The 25,714-nt window shown below is 42.8% G+C and overlaps 2 protein-coding genes across 2 annotated transcripts; one reads left to right on the top strand and one right to left on the bottom strand.

Annotated features, from left to right (window-relative positions):
• Positions 1 to 9,340: 9,340 nt before the first annotated feature.
• On the top strand, positions 9,341 to 10,882 carry LOC123427095 (B-box zinc finger protein 24-like). Its single transcript, XM_045111051.1, has 2 exons — positions 9,341 to 10,157; positions 10,261 to 10,882. Exons 1-2 carry the CDS (start codon positions 9,657 to 9,659, stop codon positions 10,513 to 10,515), a joined length of 756 nt encoding a protein of 251 aa, XP_044966986.1. The 5' UTR covers positions 9,341 to 9,656; the 3' UTR covers positions 10,516 to 10,882.
• A 269-nt stretch (positions 10,883 to 11,151) lies between these two features.
• Positions 11,152 to 14,202, bottom strand: LOC123427094 (uncharacterized CRM domain-containing protein At3g25440, chloroplastic). Its single transcript, XM_045111050.1, has 4 exons — positions 13,789 to 14,202; positions 13,120 to 13,429; positions 12,392 to 12,799; positions 11,152 to 11,976 (listed from the first exon to the last, which is right to left on the bottom strand). Exons 1-4 carry the CDS (start codon positions 13,935 to 13,937, stop codon positions 11,395 to 11,397), a joined length of 1,449 nt encoding a protein of 482 aa, XP_044966985.1. The 5' UTR covers positions 13,938 to 14,202; the 3' UTR covers positions 11,152 to 11,394.
• Between the last annotated feature and the right edge of the window lie 11,512 nt (positions 14,203 to 25,714).

A 25,714-nucleotide genomic window follows, 5' to 3' on the forward strand; every position in this document is an offset into this window, starting at 1 on the left:
GAGCAGAACCAATCTAGGGCTCCCGTAGGAAGATCCTGCCGGGGAAACTTCCCTCCCAGAGGGGGAAATCGTCGCCTTCGTCATCACCAACACTCCTCTCATCGGAGGCGAGTCATCTTCATCAACATCTTCATCAGCACCATCTCCTCTCTAAACCCTTGTTCATCTCTTGTAACCAATCTCCGTCTCGCGACTCCGATTGGTACTTGTAAGGTTGCTAGTAGTGTTAATTACTCTTTGTAGTTGATGCTAGTTGGATTACTTGGTGGAAGAGTTTATGTTCAGATCCTTGATGCTACTCATTACACCTCTCATCATGATTATGATTATGCTTTGTGAGTAGTTACTTTTGTTCCTAAGGACATGGGATAAGTCATGCTAATAATAGTCATGTGAATTTGGTATTCGTTCGGTATTTTGATATGATGTATGTTGTTTTTCCTCTAGTGGTGTTATGTGAACGTCGACTACATAACACTTCACCATATTTGGGCCTAGAGGAAGGAATTGGGAGTAGTAAGTAGATGATGGGTTGCTAGAGTGACAGAAGCTTAAACCCCAGTATATGGGTTGCTTCGTAAGGGGCTGATTTGGATCCACTAGTTTAATGCTATGGTTAGACGTCGTCTTAATTCTTCTTTCGTAGTTACGGATGCTTGCGAGAGGGGTTAATCATAAGTGGGATGCTTGTCCAAGTAAGGACAGTACCCAAGCGCCGGTCCACCCACATATCAAACTATCAAAGTAATGAACGCGAATCATATGAACATGATGAAACTAGCATGACAGAAATTCCCGTGTGTCCTCGGGAGCGTTTTTCCTTTTATAAGACTTTGTTCATGCTTGTCCCTTGCTACAAAAGGGATTGGGCCACTTTGCTGCACCGTTGCTACTACTTGTCACTTGTTACTTTTCGCTTGCTATGTTTCACCTTACGACACCATCACTTGTTACCGCTACTTCCAGTGCTTGCAATTATTACCTTTGTGAAAACCGTTTATCAGAGCCTTCTCCTCCTCATTGGGTTCAACACTCTTACTTATCGAAAGGACTACGATTGATCCCCTATACTTGTGGGTCATCACGTAGCTGCAAGATGACCTATTCCCCCTAACTTAGGTATTAAATGGCCTATAATTAGCTTAGCTAGATCCAAAATGGCTTAATAAGCATAATTTGCTCGGGAATGACATATTTTACCCAAGTAGCTCTGAAATGACCTATAGTTATCTAGGCTTCCACCTAAATGACATAATTAGCTTAGTTAGCTCCAAAATGGTCTATTTAATAAAACATGACCTATACTTAGCTAATTATCCTCAAAATGACATAATTAGCTCCAAAAAGGCATTCTTAGCTAATTTAGCCCAAAGAAGGGGACAAGAGGAGAAGAGAGAGGAAAAATGAAAAGAAGGAAGAAGAAGAAGAAGAGAAGAAGAAGGACAAGAAGAAGGAGAAGGAGGAGAAGGAGGAGAAGGAGCTCCTCCTTCTCTTTCTTATTCCTCCTTCTTCCTCCTTCTCCTTCTCCTTCTCCTTCTCCTTCTTCTTTTCTTCTTCTTCTCCTCTTCCTTCTCCTTCTCCTCCTTCTCCTACTCCTCCTTCTTCTTTTACTTCTTCTTCTCTTCTTGCTTCTTCTCTTTCTCTTCTTCTACGTAGCTTAGACTCATCCAACAAAGACTAAATTGGCTAACTATCCTACAAAATGACATAATTAGCTTAGTTAGGTGAAAACATCATAAGAACCTTGGTTAGCTTATTAAAATGACCAAGTTAGCTAAAAAATGAAATAATAAGCTCAAAATGGCATAAGAACCTTGGTTAGCTCATGAATATTATATACTTAGCTTGGCTTCCACCTAAATGATATAATTAGCCAATTTAGCTCCAATATGGCTTAATAAGCATAGTTAGCTCCAAAATGACATATTTAACCCAAGTGAGCTCTCAAACGACCTATAGTTAGCTAGGCTTCCACCTAAATGACATAATTAGCTTAGTTAGCTCCAAAATGACCTATTTAATAAAAAAGGACCTATAGTTAGCTAAGTTCTCTCCTAAATGATATAATAAGGCTTAGGTAGCTCCAAGATGACCTATTCCCCCTAACTTAGGTATTAAATGGCCTATAATTAGCTTAGCTAGATCCAAAATGGCTTAATAAGCATAGTTTGCTCCGGAATGACATATTTTACCCAAGTAGCTCCGAAATGACCTATAGTTAGCTAGGCTTCCACCTAAATGACATAATTAGCTTAGTTAGCTCCAAAATGGTCTACTTAATAACACATGACCTATACTTAGCTAATTATCCACAAAATGACATAATTAGCTCCAAAAAGGCATTCTTAGCTAATTTAGCCCGAAGAAGGGGACAAGAGGGGAAGAAAGAGGAAAAATGAAAAGAAGGAAGAAGAAGAAGAAGAGAAGAAGAAGGACAAGAAGAAGGAGAAGAAGGAGGAGAAGAAGGAGAAGGAGCTCCTCCTTCTCCTTCTTCTTCCTCCTTCTTCCTCCTTCTCCTTCTCGTTCTTCTTTTCTTCTTCTTCTCCTCTTCCTTCTCCTTCTCCTCCTCCTCCTCCTCCTCCTTCTTATTCTTTTACTTCTTCTCTTCTTGCTTCTTCTCTTTCTCTTCTTCTACGTAGCTTAGACTCATCCAACAAAGACTAAATTGGCTAATTATCCTACAAAATGACATAATTATCTTAGTTAGGTGAAAACATCATAAGAACCTTGGTTAGCTCATTAAAATGACCAATTTAGCTTAAAAATGAAATAATCAGCTCAAAATGGCATAAGAACTTTGGTTAGCTCATGAATATTATATACTTAGCTTGGCTTCTACCTAAATGATATAATTAGCCAATTTAGCTCCAATATGGCTTAATAAGCATAGTTAGCTCCAAAATGACATATTTAACCCAAGTGAGCTCCGAAACGACCTATAGTTAGCTAGGCTTCCACCTAAGTGACATAATTAGCTTAGTTAGCTCCAAAATGACCTATTTAATAAAAAAGGACATATAGTTAACTAAGTTCTCTCCTAAATGACATAATAAGGCTTAGGTAGCTCCAAGATGACCTATTCCCCCTAACTTAGGTATTAAATAGCCTATAATTAGCTTAGCAAGATCCAAAATGGCTTAATAAGCATAGTTTGCTCCGGAATGACATATTTTACCCAAGTAGCTCAAAAATGACCTATAGTTAGCTAGGCTTCCACCTAAATGACATAATTAGCTTAGTTAGCTCCAAAATGGTCTATTTAATAAAACATGACCTATACTTAGCTAATTATCCTCGAAATGACGTAATTAGCTCCAAAAAGGCATTCTTAGCTAATTTAGCCCGAAGAAGGGGACAAGAGGAGAAGAAAGAGGAAAAATGAAAAGAAGGAAGAAGAAGAAGAAGAGAAGAAGAAGAAGAGAAGAAGAAGAAGAGAAGAAGGACAAGAAGAAGGAGAAGAAGGACCTCTTCCTTCTCCTCCTCCTCCTCCTCCTCCTTCTTCTTCTTTTACTTCTTCTCTTCTTGCTTCTTCTCTTTCTCTTCTTCTACGTAGCTTAGACTCATCCAACAAAGTCTAAATTGGCTAATTATCCTACAAAATGACATAATTAGCTTAGTTAGGTGAAATCATCATAAGAACCTTGGTTAGCTCATTAAAATGACCAATTTAGCTAAAAATGAAATAATAAGCTCAAAATGGCATAAGAACCTTGGTTAGCTCATGAATATTATATACTTAGCTTGGCTTCCACCTAAATTATATAATTAGCCAATTTAGCTCCAATATGGCTTAATAAGAATAGTTAGCTCCAAAATGACATATTTAACCCAAGTGAGCTCCGAAACGACCTATAGTTAGCTAGGCTTCCACCTAAATGACATAATTAGCTTAGTTAGCTCCAAAATGACCTATTTAATAAAAAAATGACCTATAGTTAGCTAAGTTCTCTCCTAAATGACATAATAACGCTTACGTAGCTACAAGATGACCTATTCCCCCTAACTTAGGTATTAAATGGCCTATAATTAGCTTAGCTAGATCCAAAATGGCTTAATAAGCATAGTTTGCTCCGGAATGACATATTTTACCCAAGTAGCTCCGAAGTGACCTATAGTTAGCTAGGCTTCCACCTAAATGACATAATTAGCTTAGTTAGCTCCAAAATGGTCTATTTTATAAAACATGACCTATACTTAGCTAATTATCCTCGAAATGACATAATTAGCTCGAAAAAGGCATTCTTAGCTAATTTAGCCCGAAGAAGGGGACAAGAGGAGAAGAAAGAGGAAAAATGAAAAGAAGGAAGAAGAAGAAGAGAAGAAGAAGGAGAAGGAGGAAGAATAAGGAGAAGGAGAAGGAGGAAGAAGCTCCTTCTCCTTCTCCTTCTTCTTGTCCTTGTTCTTTTCTTCTTCTTCTCCTCTTCCTTCTCCTTCTCCTCCTCGTCCTACTTCTTCTTCTTTTTCTTCTCCTTCTTCTTCTCTTCTTGCTTCTTCTCTTCTTGCTTCTTCTCTTTCTTCTTCTACGTAGGTTATTTTCCCCCAACAAAGACATACTTAGCTAATTATCCTCCAAAATGACATAATTAGCATAGTTAGGTAAAAACATCATAAGAACCTTGGTTATCTCATTAAAATGACTAATTTAGCTCCAGAATGACATAATAAAGTCAAAAATTATTAATAATCATAGTTGGCTACAAAATGACATATTTTATCCAAGTTAGCTCTAGAATGACCTATACTTAGCTAAGTTCTCTTCTAAATGACATAATAAGGCTATGTAGCTCCAAGATGACCTATTCCACCTAACTTAGCTATTAAATGGTCTATAGTTAGCTAATTTCTCTCCGAAATAACCTATATACTTCTTCATCTAGTATTATTCTTCTAACTTTCTTATTTGTCATTTTGCAGATTACATTCACTTCACGGGAAGCTTGGATTATATTGATGGAATGCTTGAAGATGATTTCTTGTACCATGGCTTCACGAAAGCTTGTATTGAAACTATTGTAGTATATGGATATATATGAAACTTTGTATGCATGTGGATGAAACTGGTGTAATATATGGTCTGGTACGGATGGAACTTGCATAATATGTACGTACTATGGATGAAAGTTACTTTAATATGGTTATGAGTATGGAAAGAAAATTATTTTTGTCAAATATATATATATATATATCCCGATTATTATGAAAAATGCTGGATATAATAAGAAATGAAATAAAAAGGGGCTGGTTCCCCCCCTTTGCCGTCTGCCCCCACATGGCAAAGGGGGGATGGCAAACGGCAAAGAGGGGAGAGAGAGGGGCTTGGTTCCCCCCTTTGCCGTCTGCCCCCACATGACAAAGGGGGGATGGCAGGCGGCAAAGAGGGGAGAGAGAGGGGCTTGGTTCCCCCCTTTACCGTCTGCCCCCACATGGCAAAGGGAGGATGGCAGACGACAAAGAGGGGAGAGGGAGGGGCTTGGTTCCCCCCTTTGTCGTCTGCCCCCACATGGCAAAGGGGGGATGGCAGACGACAAAGAGGGGAGAGAGAGGGTCTTGGTTCCCCCCTTTGTCGTCTGCCCCCACATGGCAAAGGGGGGATGGCAGACGACAAAGAGGGGAGAGAGAGGGGCTTGGTTCCCCCCCTTTGCCGTCAGCCCCCTCATGGCAAAGGGGGGAGGGCAGACGGCAAAGAGAGGAGGTCTGCCGTTAACACTTAACGGGATCGTTGGTGTATCTGACATCCCATTTAATTTGCCGTCTGTCCCCTCATGCCAAAGATTCTTTGCCGTCCGCTTTAAAAAAGCAGACGGCAAAGAACCTCTTCACCGGATTTTTTTTTGCCGTCTGCTAACCGACGGCAAAGCTCTTGTCGTCCGTTGTTCCCCCCTTTGCCGTCAGCCATGACAGACGGCAAAATTATAAATTCCAGTAGTGAATAGGTGTGTCTACCAAAAGAACTAGGGGCAGGGCCCCAGACATCCAAAAATAATAATTGAAGTGGTTGTGCAGAAACACTGGTAGAAATAGGATAAGGCAATTGATGACTTTTGTCTCTTTGGCAAGAATGACAAATAGTTTCAATACTACGCTCACCAACAAAGGGGAGCTTCTTTTTCCTAAGCAAACGTTCAACTAAAGAAAAAGATGCATGTCCTAGATGATCATGCTACCGTGTTGAAGAAAATTTGACAGCACCGTAGGCATGTTTATTTGATCCTTGGCCTTGTGGAAGCAACAGGTAGAGCCCTCGAACACATCTACCGCGATAGAGTATTTTCTTCGTGGCCTGATCCTTTATGAGAAAGAAAAAGGGATGAAACTCAAGGAAGACATGATTGTCAATAGCAATTCTATGAACTCAGAGCAATTTTTTGTGAGTGCTAGGAACATGCAAGATTTTCGGAAGATGAATTTTTTGATGAGGGGTATGAATAACTGAGTGACCAATGTGACTTATCCTCATACCTGCACCATTTGCCGTGTGGATCTGGTCCTTCCCGTGGTACTTCTCACGGAGGGTTACCTTCTCGAGCTCGCTGGCGAGATGGTTGGTAGCCCCACTGTCGAGGTACCAATTAGTGTCGATGTCGTAGGAGGCATCGGCAGCAGCTGCCACCTTCTCTTCATCATCACCGGATGCTTCGTCCTCGTCGAAGCAGTACCAGCAGTCTTTAGCCGTGTGCCCGGGCTTGCCCCATATGTGACAGCGCACGGCATCTGGGCGAGACCTGCTGGCCCCACCGCGGCGCCCCTTGGTGTTGGTGGAGGAAGGGGGTCGTTACGAGGATGTGATCCAGAGGAGGGACTGTTTCCTCCCGATCTGCCCCGCGAGCGACCACGGTAGCGAGAGGAGGAACTACCACGGCCTCGGGTCGCGGCATTTGCAGACGACTTGAAGCCGCCGGATCCCTGGAACATAGCCATTCTCTGATCAAAGTTACTGAGTATGGAAAAGAGTTCGTCGAGGGAAACCAGGGTGACACGAGCGTCAAGGGCGGAGACAAGGGGTTGATACTCCATGTCAAGGCCGTGGAGGATGTAGGAGATGAGCTCATCGTCGGGGATGGGCATGCCGGCGGCCGCCAGCTTGTCAGCGAGGCCGCGCATGTGGGCGAAGAAGGTGGGCACCGATTGTGTGCCCTTCTGCGCGCCCACCAGAGTCGTGCGGATGTTGTTGACGCGGCTCATGGACTGGGAGAAGAACATGCTGGTGAGCGTCGTCCACCGCGCGCGCGCCGTGGTGATTGCGGTTACCTGGACAAGCACATCTTTGGAGAGGTTGTTCAGCAGATAGCCCAGCACTTGCTGGTCCTCCCGAACCCAGATCGGGTGTAGAGGGTTGGGCTCAGAGGATTCCTTCCCATCCTTGTCTTTGGAGGTAAGGATCTTGGCCGGCTCCGGTGATGTGCCGTCGACGTAGACGAAGACACCCGCTCCTCTTAGCTGTGGCATGATCTGCGCGCGCCAGAGGATGAAGTTGGTGCGGGTAAGCCTCTCCGTGACTTGGCCATTGAGGTTTGGCTGGGAGGCGCCGGAGGAAGACATGGCTAGGGTTGTTTCGCTAGATGGTTTGGAAAAGGATAGCTCTGATTACCATGTGCGAACTTGCGGAAACGTCTTACCCTTGTTGGGCGACGTGATGCGTGTTTATATAGCAGGGTGCAAGCCTGGATATGCGTACAAGGTTTTGGAGAGTTACATCTTGAAAAAGAAGAAAACTAGAGATAAGATATTTGAATACACAATGAGACAAGCTGCGGTTTAAATAACTACGTATAGTCTATCTCTATCTAAGATATCTCCAAGATATTCCTGCGTTTAACACAACATACGTACCATTTGTCTCAAGAAGTTTTTTTTTTTTTTTAGATTTGTATATTTTCAAAACGTTTTATTTCTTAAACACAACATCCATGTAGTGGAGACAAGGGCCACCCAACATCCTGCATACGTACCACTTGCCTCAAGTGGAGTATGTATTTCGGTGCGAAGCTCACAGACCTCGCTCGGCATGACATGGTTCTCGTCTTCTCGACTTCTCCGCTCGTCACGCGCCGGGTCCAATTTACATACAGCCTGTCCGTGCGGACGTCTGCGAGGCTGTGGCTGAAGCTTCCCAGCGTCAACCTCTGTTCATCAATGCGGCAAAGACGGGTGACATGTTGAGCGGAGCCATCAAATCCACCGCAGAATCCCAAATTCACCATAATTCGAGAATTCAGCTGATCAGTGTGTTGCTCAATGGTCCAAGCGTTTCAAGAAATTTGGTCCAAAAAGTGATCCTGCATGTAAAAATGAGCACCATGAGCTATGAACGGCGCAGAGGAACTCACCGGTCGGAGGGCCGGGCCTTCGGTGTGAACGCGAATCTGTCGTTCTGTGCGCTCACATTCATAATTTACTCGAGTGCTCCAAAAAAAATACTGTATTATAAAAAAAAACATGGAAGCATGAGGAAGATAGAAGAGCGCTTCTTTCATGGCTCGGATGCGTTGTGCGCCTTTTCGGTTGCTCCAGCAGAGCGCTCCCGCGCAAGGGTGTTTGGTGGCCTACCCTAACATGCAGGATGTCCTTGGGTTACGTCCATGACGCCCCTTGAAAACGAACTGTACGTGAAGCTTAGGCGCGTGTTTGGTGTTGGATGCACGTTCGGCGCAGACGTGACACATCACGCCTCACCTTCTTCCCTGGCCCCAAAATATCGTCTCCAAATGTGGCTGGGTTTGCAACCTCCGACGCCGTCAGGTTCTCGAGTGAGAGACAGGTGTCGACAACTCAAACGGTGTCCGCTGAGGAATATCGGCGTCCCGTCCGCCGGATGCAAACAGCGACCATCAGTCAGTCAGGCTCCCGTGAGCTCTGGACGCCCTTCGCATCCGTGCCGTGTTGAGTAGCGGCGATCGTCGTCCACCGAGGAACGGAACGCATATTTGGTCCGTCGTAGACCTCTGGTAAAAAAGACCCGGGATCGCCTCATGGTACGAACCTGCGATGAACAGGTGAGATTTCCCCCAAGCAAACGCTGCACCGACTTAAATCTTAAATGGCCCGTTGAGGTGGTTGTCACAGTGCGCCTATGACCTGCGTTCCTTTTTCTTTTTTTTTTTGCGGGGGACCTCCGTTCCTGTTTGTGCTCATGCCTCACGTCCGTCCTCTGAGCGTACGCAGCACGGCTTTTCCTACAAGCCGCTCGATCGATCGTACTACGAGAGCACACCTAACAGTCGATTATCACCAACGTACGACAAAGCAATTTACACCGGTGCATGATGCGCGACGTGACGCTAGCGTCTCCCCTCGTTAGAAAGATCTCCCCCACACATCACAGTCCGAGTCCTACACTACTTTGCACGCCGCGAGTCCGCAAAATCAAATTCCCGGCCGCGGCGAGCGCTCCCTGCCAGAGCGCGAGCGAGCGAGAGACACTAGTCATCAGGGACCAGCCGTCGCCTAACCGCAGAGGCCCTCTCGTCCACAGGAAGCTCCCGCGTGTGCACGTCGCCGCGATTTATACGCCGCTCGTTTCTCGCCGTCGCCCCTCCACTCCCATCTCCCATCATTTCTCTAGCGGCAGCTAGTCGACGCACGTGAAGCCTGAGCTTAGCTTGAGCCGTAGAGCGAGCGACCGGAGCCGACAAGCAAGAAAGCGCGGGAAGGCAGCCATGAGGATCCAGTGCGACGCGTGCGAGGGCGCGGCGGCGACGGTGGTGTGCTGCGCGGACGAGGCGGCGCTGTGCGCGCGCTGCGACGTGCAGATCCACGCCGCCAACAAGCTGGCCAGCAAGCACCAGCGCCTCCCGCTCGAGGGCGCCGCCGCGGCGGCAGGGCTCCCGCGCTGCGACGTGTGCCAGGACAAGCCGGCCTTCGTCTTCTGCGTGGAGGACAGGGCGCTCTTCTGCCGCGACTGCGACGACTCCATCCACGTCCAGGGCACGCTCTCCGCCAACCACCAACGCTACATCGCCACCGGCATCCGCGTCGGCTTCAGCTCCGTCTGCAGCGCACACGCCGACAGCCACCCGCCGCCGCCGCCCTCCAAGCCCCCCAGGGCGGCGCCGGTCTCGGCCGCGGCGCAGGAGGTGCCGTCGTCGCCGTTCATGCCGTCGTCCGGCTGGGCCGTCGAGGACCTCCTGCAGTTCTCCGACTACGAGTCCAGCGACAAGGCAAGGAGCTAGGCAAATCACCTACTACTATTGTATCCCTGCCACCTCCATGGATACATCTCACCGTGCCTCCATGCGCTTCCTTTTCTGCCTGCTGTTGCAGAAGGGTTCTCCGTCTCCTCTCGGGTTCAAGGAGCTGGAGTGGTTCGCCGACATCGACCTGTTCCACGACGACCAGGCGCCGGCATCCAAGTGGGGCAGAACCGCGGTGGAGGTCCCCGAGCTCTTCGCCTCGCCGCCGCCGACGAGCAACGGGGGCTTCTACAAGACAGCCGGTGCGCGCCAGAGCAAGAAGGCGAGGGTGGAGCTGCCCGACGACGACGACGAGGACTACCTCATCGTTCCCGATCTTGGATGAGATATCTGAACTGAATGTATAGTTCGTATGTGTGATGTATTCCCTCCGTTCCAAAGTACTTGTCGTGTCTTAGTTCAAGTTTGTCCAAAATACCTGGTTTCAGTTCAAATTTGTACTAAAAGCACGACAAATATTTTGGAACGGATGAAGTATGAGTAAACTAGTGATATGTATGTGTGTATGTATGCAAAGGGATTCTGCAATCCTTTTGTGCCGATCGCTTGGTTGCCGTGGAACATATGAAGCTGCAGGGCGAATCGGGGAAATACTTTCACAAACGAGATGGGTTTATCAGTGTAATATACTTTGTACTGTACTACTTTTGAGGCTTATCAGTCTTCCAAATTTTTACTGTGATTTGATTTTACATTCAGCCTGTAAACAAGAGGCTCTTTTACAATCAACCACCTCTAAACAAGAGGCTCAGAATACAGAGGGAAGATCACCATGCAAAGCATGCTTGAACTGCAGCCATACAATATGGTAATCGTGCACTTACAAACAACCAGGGATAACGACTCTTCTCCAGCTATGAATGAACAAAAAGGAAATCAACAAGTACATAAGATGGCTACTGCTTAACACCAATTGAGGAACATTATGTTGTCACAAACAAAATCATGTACACACGCACCATAATCTAATTGTTATCAATTATTTGACTTCAAATGAGCTCGCCACATTGCAGTAAGAAAACAAACTAGCCAAAATGGTGGATGCTCTTCAGTAGTAGTAAGATTTATGAGTCAGTCCAGTATTTGCCAGTCCCTAACCACTTTCTAGCATTTCTCAAAAAAAGTTTGGAAGATCCTAGTAAACTGCACATATATGTTTAGCTAGTAAAACTCTAGCAAATTGTATACAAATTAAAATTGGCTGTCACCTTTTCTTCAGCAATGAACTAGCTCTTAGGAATATTTTATCGATCTCATCAAGCTCGGAGATTTTCAGTTCTTTTGCGGGTGAATCTGCCTTGTCAGAAAGTGAAGCAATCTTCCGCAGATGCTCCTCAAAATCGTCTGGTTCATTGTCTTTTTTTTCTGGGAGAAACTTATCCAGCCTATCTAGATACAAAGGGCGCTCCTTGCTATCTTCTGCTTGCTCCTCTGAATCTGTCTCAAACATGTCAGAGAGATCCTCCGATTCTGAATATGTGATAGACTCCGAAGTTGAATCATCATCAACCTCAGAATTTTCACCCTCCAACTTCTCAGACCTTTCTATCTTTTCTGACAGGAGTTCGGATACAGTTCTCTTGAGAACTGAGCTAGAAGAATCATTATTCACAGATATACTGTTTGTACAGTCTGAAATAAAAGCAATGTCTTTAGTCGCACTTTGTCCTATATGCCCCCCAGCTAACTTCATCTGGGCGTGAAGATCTTCAAGCTCCTGCTCAAGTCTGGGAATGTACCTCCTAAGAGCTCGGAGGCGATCTCTATATTTTGATTTGTCCAGTGCCTGATTAAAGATGAAAGATTTAGAGACAGCAAGGCACTAACATTAAAAGGTAGAACAGGACAATATATTAGTCATCCTTTATTCATTCTCATCCTGCATGTCTGTCTATATTGGAGTATATTCTATTTGATCCTGGCTTCCTGACTAGAATACAGAACACCCTTCCTACTAACTGAAAATAATTGGCTGACAGTGCCTTTTGATGTTCTAAACTCAGGTGATGAATGATGAATTGATATCTTATTAAGGCCTCTGCATAAATTAGGAGGATCTTACTGAGCTTGTTTTGCTTCGGAATTTTGTAGTCGGTCTGTTACTAGTTTTTGTGTATGTTTTTATAACCTTGCTTCACATTTAATACATATGTACAGACAGACATTGATATCTTGACCATGATAGCACAGAAAGAACATACCTTCTTTCTAGGAAGTGCAACCTTTGGAGACATTATCTCGGGTGGTGGCTGTGCATAGTTTTTTCCTCTGTACATAATAATTGTATTTCCTTCTTCAATGCTGAGCACAATACCACCACTTAGAATTGCTAACTCTGAGGCAATTTCCTTAACCTCCTCTGGTGTGAATGTCTTCACAATTACCTGTAGGGTTTGGTGTTTTTTCCAGTGCAAATGCATGTTCAAGATCACTCCCTGGTAAATTCCACGCCTTCCAACGGGCACATAATTTTTACTTTTTTGGCCCATCTTGAGGAAGTAAAAGTGTTCTTCAGGTGTAAGAACCTCAGGATCATGTGTAGGTTCTGAAGGATCATTTGGCTCAATTTTCTTCAAAGCTGCAAGAAGTCGTTCTTCCTTCTTTCGAGCCTTTAAGGGAAAAATATATAAAGAATAAATCAACAGTATAACAATATAGTTACGAGAATTTTTAAACAGCGGAGTGCATAAAAAAGAAACACGTAGATTCATCGTAATGTGAGAGCAACGGCAGAAAGATACATTTAAAAATCTAATAACATATCCCACCTTCAAGGCTGGAAGTTCAGCTTGCTACGTCAAGTGAAAGTCAAGCAAATTTCATTCTTTTATGCCTTTTTTTCTGACCAAGATCATTATTTTATGGATGAAAAATTCCTCATGAATTAAAAGATATAACAATACAAAGAGACATGTCTATAGCAACTTACTAGCTTCAATTTATACAAAATCTTCTCCTCTGCAGTCATTCTCTGAAATTCCCTTTCCTTTTTCCATCTCAACGATTTCAAAAACCTTGTTACGGCCCTCTTCCCTTTAAGTTTTTTCCTCTTTGCTTTTGGTTTGCCACAATCATCAACAGATACGATGGCCCCAGGATTTTGCGGACCCATTGCCATATCTTGATTTTGACTATTAACAGGTCGACTGGTATGGACAGAACGGCATGTTTGAAGGTTATAACTTCGTGGACAGCTGAAGAACCTTGCGTCTTGACAAAAAACCTTATGGAAAGTATAACTGCAACAGCATCAGTACTCCGAAATAACAGAACTGTTACATTATTGTATTTGCCTAACGAGAACCACCCCCAAGAGCTTAACGTGTTCATTAGTGTGCGTGCACATACAAACACAGTTAAAACACAGAGGCAAAAACATAGCAAGATGAAAACAGTGAACTGTGCTAACAGTTCACGTCATTGGCATTTCATCGAACATTTCAACCTCGCTATTGTTTCTGAGCAAACCTACTGCATCAATAGCACAAAGCACAAGCCCTGGTCACCAAAACCTCCCGAAAATGGCTTACTGAGCCCCATTGACAGCTTAGAATAAGAATCAGCGGGCAAGAAAGGGATCGACAGGTTTGTGTCTTACAGCGGAGGTGGTGGGCTGAGCCTCACTGTTTCGTGGGAAGGCGCCGTCGCATCTACGCCACCGGACGAGGGGAGAGGCGGCGGAGGTGGTGAAGGCTGGAGGCGCCACCTCCTTGTGGCCTGCCGGAGCAAGAGGAGTCGACTGGCCATGCGCGCCCGTAGCACCGTACAGCGAGAGTTCGAGATAGCCCGTGCGAGCGCGGGCGCGCGTGTGGTTGGGTGGGATAGTTCCGGGGGCCTCGGGGGTAGCGCACGGGCCGACTCAGGTGGAGAGCCGGCGTGGCGCTGTGCCGGTACGCATACGGGCTTGGTGAGTGGTGAATGGCGACTCGGCGAGTGGGCACTGAGCGTGCGCGAGAGTGCGGCGGGCGAATCCTGCGGGGAAGAAGAACGGGGACGACGCCTCGCTCGCGTGGGCTCCGCTTTGCAGCATGGGCGAGATGAAGCGGAGAAGCGAAGTGGACTGGCCACTGGACTGGGCCAGTCACGCATGGTATGCGTGAGCTGGGCTTGGAGCACTTTTGTGTTTAACGTGCAATTTCAAAAGATGTATGCAATTTCCTTTTTTTTCTCGAGGAGCATGAAAGTGTTTGCGTTTCATTGCATTGGAAGGAGGATATAGGGGGTACAACCTTCAAAAGGAGGGATACAAACACGAACACACACGTGCATGCCGCACACACGCAACGGCCATCCACGACAAATGACTACAATTAGGTGAGGAGGTGCCCTCAACCACACACACACAAGCAACGAACATTAGGACTTGCCCAGCCTTGCTCGAGTCAAAAATGGCAAGGTATCGAGGCTCGAAGCAACAGGGGCAGTGTCGCTGTTATTGCCACACACCTCTAGGAACAATTGCAGCTCCAAGCCTGCCCAAGCCGACGTGCCTCGCACCCGAGTGCCACAGTCAGCGGGTGAGAGGCAGGGCCTGATTGGAACTGTCATAGCATTCGTAGGGGAAGCATCGACGTTGGCATACATTGCGACCTGGTCCTTGTGTAGCAGTCTATGCCAAAGCGATGCATCACCAACCACCGCCTCCCGCATCAAGTACTCCACTTGTAGCCAAAAGCAGGGCCTTCAAGAGGGGGAACATCGTCGAGACACCACTGCTACCCGGTCCAAGGCAAACCTAGGATTTCTCCCGGTGCTGGAGGAGGAGGTCCGATCAAGGTCATGCCAAATGCCTTCAAGGAGGCGACGACACCCTCAGGCGTCGCTGTTGACAGCAGAGGTCATCGTCGTGTGGGGATTTTGCCCCAACCCATGAACGAAAACCTCGGATGTTGTGGCAGACTGGGCATGGCGAAGAATTATCGGAGAAGACCAACACGCATGGGGGAAGCCTAGGAACGTTGTCGTCGCAGGAGTGGGCACCGACGAGTGCAACACCAGCAGGCCAACCACTGTTGGGAGCGTGCCAACCAAGCGTCAGCAGCCACCTGCAACGCATCGTCGTTGCGCTGGTCCAAAGCCTCCGCCGCCAGGATCAACCAGGGCACGACGGAGCAGCAGTTGTCAGGGTCACTGCACGCATGCTTACCAACCCAACGGCAACCACTCGCGGTGGTCGGGAGGGGTTGGAAGAGGGAGAAGGGTGGGTGGGGACACTGTGATTGTCGCTAGCCTAGGGCCGAAGATGTATGCAATTCCAACATGTTTTAAAAAATGTATGCAATTTCAAAAATGTTAGCAATTTCAACATCTTCCAGAAAATGTATGCAATTTTAAAAAATGTTCATAAATTTAAAAATGTGCACGAATTTTCTGAAAAAATGTTTCACGATTTCAGAAAAATGTTCACGTATTTGTAGAATATTCATGATTTCTACAAATATTCACATTTTCAAAGTATGTTAATGAATTTCAAAGATGATTGCAAATTTAAAATTTTGAAAAATAGGAAATAAAAAGAAGAAGAAATAAAAGGAAAAGGAAAAACAAAAAAGTAAAGTAAATACAAAGCAAAAACGAAATAACGAAAATAAAAAAAAGTTCAGGGTTCTAAAACCTTCCCAAAACCGATGAACATAAAATCTGACAATGGCCCAGCCCATATAAACACACAACGCGTGACCGGAGTACGGGGAGCTTCGGGAGGTCCTATATGGCACCTACAGCACCTGATAAGCAAACCGACGCCTGCAGCGTTCCTTTTCGTGGGCCGGCCCTTGTAGAATGTGTTGCTTCTTAGAAATAAAAACAATTTATAGGATTTCAAAAAATCAGATTTGCTAAAAAGTTCAGTTATTATAAAAATAAATCACTGATTTTTGAAATATGTTTATGTATTTTAAATAAGTGGGCAGAATTAAAAAAAACATTGATTTTCGAAAAAAGTTCATCGATTTTGAAAAAAAGTTCATCAATTTATAAAAACAATTCATTGATTATTTTTAAAATTGACGAAATTTAAATTATGTTTACAGATTTTCAACAAAATTCATCAATTTTAAAGAAAGTTCATCGGTTTTCAAAAAAGGTGACCAATTTTAAAAAAGTTCATCAATTGGAAAAAAGTTCACAGGCTAAAATATAGATCGGATCTCTAAATGGATTGGCCCATGGCGGAACGCTGCAGGCGCCGATTAGCAAAATTGGCCTTTAAGCAGCGTGATGCTAAAAGTCTGTTTGGGACTGCTCTACTCCATAAAATTCATCTCCGCTCTAGAAAACATAAGCCAAACGGGGTAGCTTCACGATATAAAACTCCACAAAAAAACTAAAATCTAGGGTCCAACTTCTTGTTTTTTATGAAGCTCTCTAGGAGGTGCTCTATAAAATATAGAAGCTAGAGTTGGAGCGAAATTACCCACCACTGCCACCCATAAGTGGATACCCCTTCGTTTCTCCCCTCTCATCCAATCAAATAGATCCTTTCCACCAAATTTTCCATTCGTGAAGCTAGAGCTGGATAAAAGCCAAATGTTCTCTTTGAAAGAGCTACAACTTTCGTATGAAACTGCTCCAAAATGAATTTGATGGAGCGGAGCTTCTTTTGATGGAGCAGAGCGGTCCCAAACAGGGCCTAAATAGGGTTTCCTGGGGGGAGCTCCTATATGCCGTTCTTTGCGGGGAATCGAACTCACGACTAGCTGCAGAATTGTTCAGATTGCTAGCCATCGCGAGAGGCTGGTACTATTGCACAACATGCACTGTCATTATAAAAGAAACGGAAGCAAACAGCAAAACATAAAAAAATCACAAAATACTAAAATGTGTGACAATAAGATGGATAGAACACAAAACCTCCAGCGAACATTTGAATTTCGCAATGCAAAATATATTTCGAATTCTGAACATTTTATGAAAATACGAACAAGTTTGGAAACAGAGACATTTTTTGAATTGATAGAACCAAGTTTTCGAACGAGAACAAAATTTTAAAAACCGCACTTTTTTGAGTTTGTGAACAAATTTTGAGACATGAATGATTTTTGAATTCACGAACAAATTTAGGAAACAGGAACATTTTTTCAAATTTCAGATCATTTTTCTGGAAAACCCTAAATATTTTGATAAAATTTCCAGAATTTTTGTTCAAATTGTGGAACATTGTTTTTCAAATTCTGGAACTTTTTTCCAAATTCTAGATTCATTTTTAAATTCTGGAACATTTTTCCAAATTCCGAAACATTTTTCCCAATTATGGAAGATTTTTGCAAATTCCAAACCATTTTTAAATTTCGGGTCAATTTTTTAAAATTCCAAATGATTTTTCAATATCCAGAAAATTTACAAACTCCGGAATATTTTTTCAAATTCCGAAACATTTTTAAAAATCTGGAACATTTTTTAAAAAGAAAGAGAAAAAAAGAAACAAAAGGGAACAAATAAAAAATACATAAACAAGATAAACCGGTTCAGTGAATCTTCTAAAAAGTTTTCAAAACCAGAAAAACCGATTGGAAACCTCTAGAAGATTTCAAAAACAGGATCAATGAAATAGTTAATGGGCCGGACTAAATCCAATCGCTCGCTCGCACCTCCTGTGCGAAAGGTCAGCAATCTGCCGTAGAATGTGCAGATAGGATTTTCCTTTTCCGTGAGCTACTACATGTCAATGAGTCCTCGCACGCTCACGGGTCGCCCCAACTTTTTCCATTTTGATAACAATCTGATAAATTTTTTTCTCATAACAATCTGATTTTATTTTTTCTCATAACAATCTGATAATGTTTGTCTCATAACAATCTGATAACTTTTTTTTCATTACAATCTGATAATGCTTTATAATTTTTTTCTCATAACAATCTGATATATTTTTTCTTTTTTCCTGTTTCTTTTTTCCATTTCTTGTCCTTTCCTATCATTTTTGGATTTTGTTTTCTTTCTTTTCCCTTTCTTATTTTTTTATGAAAACGAACAAATGTTGAATTTCACATTATTTTTTAAATATGAATACTTTTAAAATGGATAACAAATTTAAAGTGTTAACAAAATTATAAAGCATGAATATTTTTTGAATCCTAGATCTAATTTTAAAACCGAGAAGAATGACAAAAACTCGTGAACAAATTTGGAAGCGTGAACTATTTTTGAATCTTGAGAATAAAATTTTGGAAAATCCCAAACTAATTTAAAAAGCGCGAATAAAATCTTAAAGCACAAACATTTTAAATATTGAGAATTTTTTTTGAAACCAAGAACAAATTTGAAAAAATTCAAAACAAAATTGGAAGCGCGGATATTTTTTAAAAACAAGAACAGTTTTCGAATCTTGAGAACAAAATTTTAAAAAGGACAATAATTTCAAAAAACCCAAACAAATTGGAAACACGAATATTTTTTAAAGCACAAACGTTTTTTGAATCTTTACAACAAAATTTTAAATTGAGAACAATTTTGAAAAATGCGGAACCTGTTTGGAAACGCGAACGTTTTTTAAAACCCCGAACATTATTTGAAGTTGTGAATGTTTTTGAAAGACAACAACTACTTAAAAAATTCCATTTAGAAAAAACTACAAAAAATGTATTACATTTAGAAAAAACTAAAAGTTTTTGAGAATCCAGAACATTTTTTGAAACAGAAACAGAAACAAAAGAAACAATAAAGAATAAATGAAAAAAGTTTTAGGGAATCTATTACAAGTATCTCAAAATAAAAAAAAACGGCTAAAACCTCTAAAAGGTTCCCAAAACCTCTGAAAATTTTAATCATGCAACAGAAAAATGTTAAATGTGTACAGAAAGATATTAATAATTTATACAAAAATAAAGAAGTTTATTTATCATCAATATAAAATGTTAATCAAGCATTTGCAAAAAACGTTGAACAAATATTTTGAAAAATTCATCATTCATTTGAAAATGGTTAAATGTGTATAGAAAAAATGTTACCAATGTATTGATAAAAATGTGATTTTTTGAGCATGTATATAAGCATTTTAATCAAACATTTAATTTTTTTGAAAACATGTTAGAGGTGTATAGAAAAAAAGTTATCAATGTATTAAGAAAATGATCACGTATTTAAATAAAATATCAATGAATTAAGAAAATGATGATGTATTTGATCATGTATATAAAAATGCTTATCAAGCATTTGGCAAATATTAAGCGTGTATAGAAAAAATATGCACCATGTGTTAAACAATGATGAAAAAAAAATTACTGTATACAAAACTGTTAATCAAACATTTATCATTTTTTAAAAGGTTGAACAAATATTTCAAAAATGTTAATAAAGCATTTAAATTTGACTTATATGTGTATAGAAAAAATGTTGACCATGTATTAAAAAATATGAATTCTTTATCGTTTAAACTAAAATGTTCACCATGTATTAAAAAATATGAATTCTTTATCGTTTAAACTAAAATGTCCAGTTTTGTTTTTATTGTTTTTATGAAAAAATGAAAATCAAAAAAGGTTTACAGATTTAAAGAAAAAAGGTTCATCCATATGGATAAAAGTATATACCTTTAAAAAGGTTCATCAATTTTGAAAAAAGTTCATTAAAAATAAAAAAAAAGTCCATCCAATTTGTAAAAAGTTCAATAAATTTGGAAAAAGTTCATAAAAATTCAAAGATTTTTTTTTTAAAAAGGTCATTGAACTGAAAACAAATTTATAAATCTTAAAAAAGTTCATCCATTTTGAAAAAGATGTTCATAAAATTTCTAAAAAGTTGATTCATATCCAAAAAAGTTCATAAGTCTTAAAAACAATTTGTTGAAATTGAAAAAATGCTAATCAATATTAAAATACGTTCATAGAACTTATTAAAAAAACATCACAAGCGCCTAGATGAGTTGGCTCAGTTCGAACGCCTCACGCGTTAGTTAACAGAAAAATACGTTAACTTATGCATGTGGAGCCAAATAGAAAATGTCGTCAAGTAGGTCACGTTGTTGCTATTTTATCGCGAAACAGATGCTAACCCGGTGGCAAGCAGCTTGGGCTGACCCGTCACTATTAATGCTTCAGCGAGAGGTACTTCCACACTACCTCCATTTAAAATAATTTCGCTTTGTATTAATTTTAATATAAAATTATATTAGAATTATGTCACTTATTTTAGGACAGAAGGAGTATTATTTAGGGGGCTGTTACAAATCAGTCGGTTTATCTTAGAACAAGATCAACCGCCTCGCTGGCCGTCCGATCTGATGCGCCTAGTCGTTCGATCTCATGCCTGCAACAACGAAGCCGCCCGCGTCTTCCTCCTCGTGCAGCACCCCTTATGTCCCGATGACGCTTGCTCCCCCGACACAGTGATGCTTCATTGAAACACCGGCGGCTCGGCAAGGCTTCATCATAACTCCGACGATCCCCGGGGAAGCTCCATTGAAGCACGGGCGAAGCCCCATTACAACCCCTGGCGGAGCTCCAAGGAAGCAACGGCGGCTTCGACGAAGCTGCAATACAACTCCGACGAAGCCCCATTACAACCCCGGCGGAGCTCCAACACGACACTAGTTTCTCCGGCGAAGCTCCAATGCAACTTCAGTGAAGCTTCATTACAACACCAGCTTCTCCGACCCCGATGATGCTTCGTCGTAGCTCCGAGGGCCTCCAGCGTTGCTCCATTGCAACCGGCGAGCCCCCCTGTTGGAGCACACGCTGCTTGCCTGAGGCAAACACGGAGCGCCCCTCGCCGGCTTGCAGTAGTTTGCGATGGCATGGCGGCAATGTGAATGGAGCAGCTGGGTGGCGCTTCCGTGACGAGAGAAGAACGAGACGGAGAGAGACGCGAGAAGGAAACATAAAAGATAGCGATGGATTTGGATGGTTGGTGGCGTTTCAGGAAGAGGATAAGATGCAAGACGTGTTGGACCACCTGGACACGTGGCACTCGAAAGACGCGGCTTACGCGTGGCTAGAATCAGCCGGTTGATTCTGATCCTTTTCCATTATTTAATGCCAGAATAAACTCCTACGTGGATTTCAAGGTGCTCCTATATGGCGACCTACACGACCGAGAATAGTGGAGCGCACACCCCCCTCCCCCTTCCCGCTGCTGCAGGTGCCCTCATGTGCCAGACAGTAGGCTCTTTGTTTTTTGTTCAAGTTTTTTCCTTTTAAAAATTAATTCATAATTTTTAAAAAAGTGAATAGTCAATAATATATTTGTGACTTCAAAAAATGTTCATTATCTCGAAGTAATGTTTCAAAAATAATAAACATACACAGATTCAAGAAAATCGTGATTTCAAACAATTTTTTTGTGTATTAAAAAAAGTTAATGCACTTCTTAGAAAACGTTCAAAATATTCAAAAAATGTTTCGGTAAACTTTCGAAAATATGAACAATTACAAAAATGGTCATTTTTTTAAATGTTCACTGAGACAAAAAAATACATGAACTCAAAACAAATAACCCCTAGTAAAAAAATGTTTTTGAATATTACCTTTTCCCAAATTTCAACAAATATTTGCTGATTCAAAATTTTGTTCATGAGTTCCAAAAAATGTATGCAATTTCGAAAATATCATAAATACGAAAAATGTCCGTGATTTTGGAAAATGTTCACGCATTTTTGTAAAAATGTCCGCGGAATTATAAAATGTTCCAAATTTTAAAAAAAAGTTCAAAATTTTGAAAGTGTTCATGATAAAAAATGTTTATAACTTGAAAAGTTGTTCACAAATTGAAAAGAGGTAAAAACAATTAGCTTATGGAGCATCGACATCATATAAGTAAATCCATACTCGTTCTTTGACGAGTGTCGATGCACCAAGCTAGGTGCGATTCGTGAAATGTTAGTGGCCGCAATTCATAGTAATATCATCTACTACTAATACTAAAAAAGAAAGACAAGGCAGATCCAACAATAAATCCGGGCCGTTTAATTATATCATCAATGGACTAAATATGTTGTTAACGAAACACTCTTCGTTAAGAAACGCTAACTCGCCAGTCGCGCACGTCTTCGCATCCGAGCCAACCGGTCCCGCCCCGCCCTTGCACATGCCCAGCCCTCACGCCGCCACACAACCTCGCACCCACGCCTCCGCCCCACCGGCCGTCAGCCGCCACACCTCCGGCCTGCCGTCCCGCATCCACGCCTCCGCCCCGCCGGCCGCCACGCCTCTGCCCTGCCGCCCCGCATCCACGCCTCCGCCCTGCCGCCCCACCGTCCCCCACGCCCCCGCCCCGTCGCCCCCACGCCCCCCGCCCCCAACCACCTCATCCAATAGGGCGTCGGCCGCAGCGTCACGAAGTTGCTAGCACCGCCTAGTTCGGCGTGGGCGAAGGCGCACCGAACACAAGCGAAGGTGGAGCTTCTTCAATGTATGCCTCGCTGGTGTGGTGCGAGACTTCCAGATCACCCGGCGGCGGGGGTTGGAGGACGGCGTTGCCACAGCTCCGCATCGGACGCGAGCGCGGCATGAAGCAGCTCCCTCCTTTCATGTGACGAGAAAGCCCATAACCCCCTGAATCAGCATGCTAATCTCTTCTTATTAACCCTCAATATATCGTACACATACAGTAAATGCAATATCTTGCGATTTTTGTAGGACCTATTATGATGCATACATGAAGGAGTGCATCTCCTGGTTCAGCTAAAAAATGATATTTATTTGGTTTATGCATTCCATTTTTTGCATTCGATTTTGCCTGTCGCTCCTCCTTGGTATGCTCGTCCATCTTGGTTGTTGTGCTTGCCTGCTTCTCCTCTCCAACGCACGTAAAGCGACTTTTTTGTATTTGTCTGTGTAACGAATCTTCTTTTACCTATTTGTGCTCTCATCCATAGCATGTCAGTGCTCTGGAATTTTTTGTCCAAAAGGACTACTAGTCGAGTCGAATTGTCGGAAAGGACCACGTGCAACGTCGATTTACAGAAAGGACCCCCACCCCTCGTGGCGGCAGGCACGGCAGGTGACGCGTGTCACCTACCGCAACCAGGCGAGGCGGCTGGGGCCTGCCGCAACCGCACGAGGCGGCCGGGAGGGAATCCCGTTGCACTGAACGACGCCACGGAATGGGCCGCAACAAGCGGGTCCTACCGTCATCGTGCCAGGCGGTCGGCAATGTAGCCTGCCACCGAAAGTGGCGCTAGCCGGCGCTCATTTTGAGGCAGTCAGGTGCAGATTTCCATGCAGGGAATCTCTCATATGCTCTTATTCCCCGTCTAATTTCCAGATGTGTTCGCGCCCTTTCTTCGCTGATAATTTCTGCCTCTTCGCGTCATATTTTCCCGCCTACATATCCGCCTTACCCAATAAAAAAGGTACCGATACACTCTTCGCCATCATCCAGCCGCACTTCACCTGACTGTGTCACACTTCTTTCGTAGTCAGTATGAATTTGCCTTGCTCGGATCAAAACATTAGGCCTAGGAAAATGAAGAGTGCGAGCTTGCCTCAGGATTTGTAAGTACCGTGTTGTTGGTGTGGCGATCTCTGCAAGGTGAATGAGGTGACAGATTTTTCAAACCGGTTGGGCATGAAATTTTTCATGTGCCCCAATTACGAGGAAGATCCATCCGTTGCTCGTTCACCGTACATGAGGCCTCCGGTATGCTTCAGTCGTCAAGAATAAACAAGTTGTAGATATTATTGTTAACTTGATATATATATTTCTATTTCTGTTGTAGTGTCCTCCTCCTCTATGCATGTACTATCGTTGGATCGACACGGAAACGCCGGACTGGGCGGTGACCGAGATTCGGGAAAGAGGTCGCCGTGCATGGGCTAGTAATTAAAAGGACGAGGAGCTGCAACCAAGTCATAACCTTCATCATGCTCATCAAGCAACACATTAATTATGTCAAAATAGGTACCATCGGTGGGAGTTTCTCGACAGCGGTCGTTCCATTCGTCATCTCCATGTTCCTCTAGATCATCGTGTTCTGAACATTTCTCTTCTTGTGGCTTGATGATATCTTCGTCTTCTTCCTGCATAAGGTCATTTTCCTACTAAATATTAACTTGGGGATGGCGGCCATCCGCTTCTCATAGTTTATAACCAAATGATTTTTATCAAAACTATTATCTAGACACAAGTTATAAACCTCTCCCACCAAGTCTTCATGCTTAGTTAACCAAGTATGTTCTTTGACAAACGTGTCAATCCACATTAAAAGCTCATGTGATCTAAGCATTAACATCATTTCCTCAATTACCTCAACTTCTTCAAGAGGATGTTCAAAACGGTTGAATGATCTCACAACCGGGTATGGGTGATCGTTGCAATAAAAACCCATGTGGAGAAGAGATTGACATTGTATGCAACCTTTAGGGATATCATTAGCTATAATCACTAACTTCATAAATTTCTCACACATTTATTTACCTTTATCGGTTCTCCGATATTCTGTAAGTATCCTCTTTTTTACGCTATTATGTCATTGCAGCCTCCATGTCTTCATGTGACATCTCAAAGCAAGACATTTTTTTTGGTTTTTTGGGGTTAAGAAAAAATAGTAAGATAAATAGAAACAAACATAAATAAACTAAGTACGAGCGGGTAAGTAATAATCACACGCTATGCTCCCCGACAATGAAGTCAGAAAATGCTTGATGACCTGCAAGTGCACAGGCTGTTGTAGCACTTTCGTGACAAGTGTCATACCCATAGGGAGCTTATAGAAAGGCACCACAAACCCCGCAACTACGTTGTCACTTCACACAGCTACATAGACACCCATACGGAGTTTGGAAATAGTCTAATTTATCGGTTGCTAGGGAAACAATGTAAAAAGTTAATTATCTAAACTACTAACAAGCAGGTAAAACAAGAAATAAAAGACACTACGTAGTAAGGAACATGCTTGAGTAGTAAACGTTCTAGAGGGTTCTGAAATCATTACAACATATGAACTAACATATCCTCTAGTCACTGGTCAAACTCATAAGTGGATGGAGCTGGGTACACTACACGTTCTACTCGAAGTAGACTTTGTGCCAAGCACACCACCATCATAGTCTCCCCCATAAGGTTACAACTCCTAACAGTTAAGGGTGCCTCATGGACGCGGCCTCTCTAAGGATTCTCTGTAATTCCCCAATCCTTTGCAAAGGTGAGGAATTGAGGCTTTTACTGTCACCTCAAATTACCTCAATATCCCCAACCATCACAAGGACTGTAATATACTTCACGACACAAGCCACAAATGTGAGTGAACGCTCCTCTCAACATTCGCGAAGGCTACTAAATTGATCATGAACAATTAATATTGGATCGCAACAAGTAATATATAGGGTTCACACATATCCTCAAGATCCAGTACAACTACTCAAACAAACACATGAAGATTAGGGACAAGTTACAAGGCGACATGAAGCCGGTGAAGGAAGGAGGCATGGTGGTGATGGCGGCGATGCGATGTTGATGATTTTGATGATGGTGGTTGATATGTCCCCAACCTATCAATAATTTATGAAGTATTCATGCCATATTTGCCTACATTCAAAATACTTATATATGGTTTTGATGCACTTTATATTATTTACTTAGAACTAACACAG

Source organism: Hordeum vulgare, chromosome 2H, assembly GCF_904849725.1.
Source record: "Hordeum vulgare subsp. vulgare chromosome 2H, MorexV3_pseudomolecules_assembly, whole genome shotgun sequence".
NCBI classification, from domain to species: Eukaryota; Viridiplantae; Streptophyta; class Magnoliopsida; order Poales; family Poaceae; genus Hordeum; species Hordeum vulgare.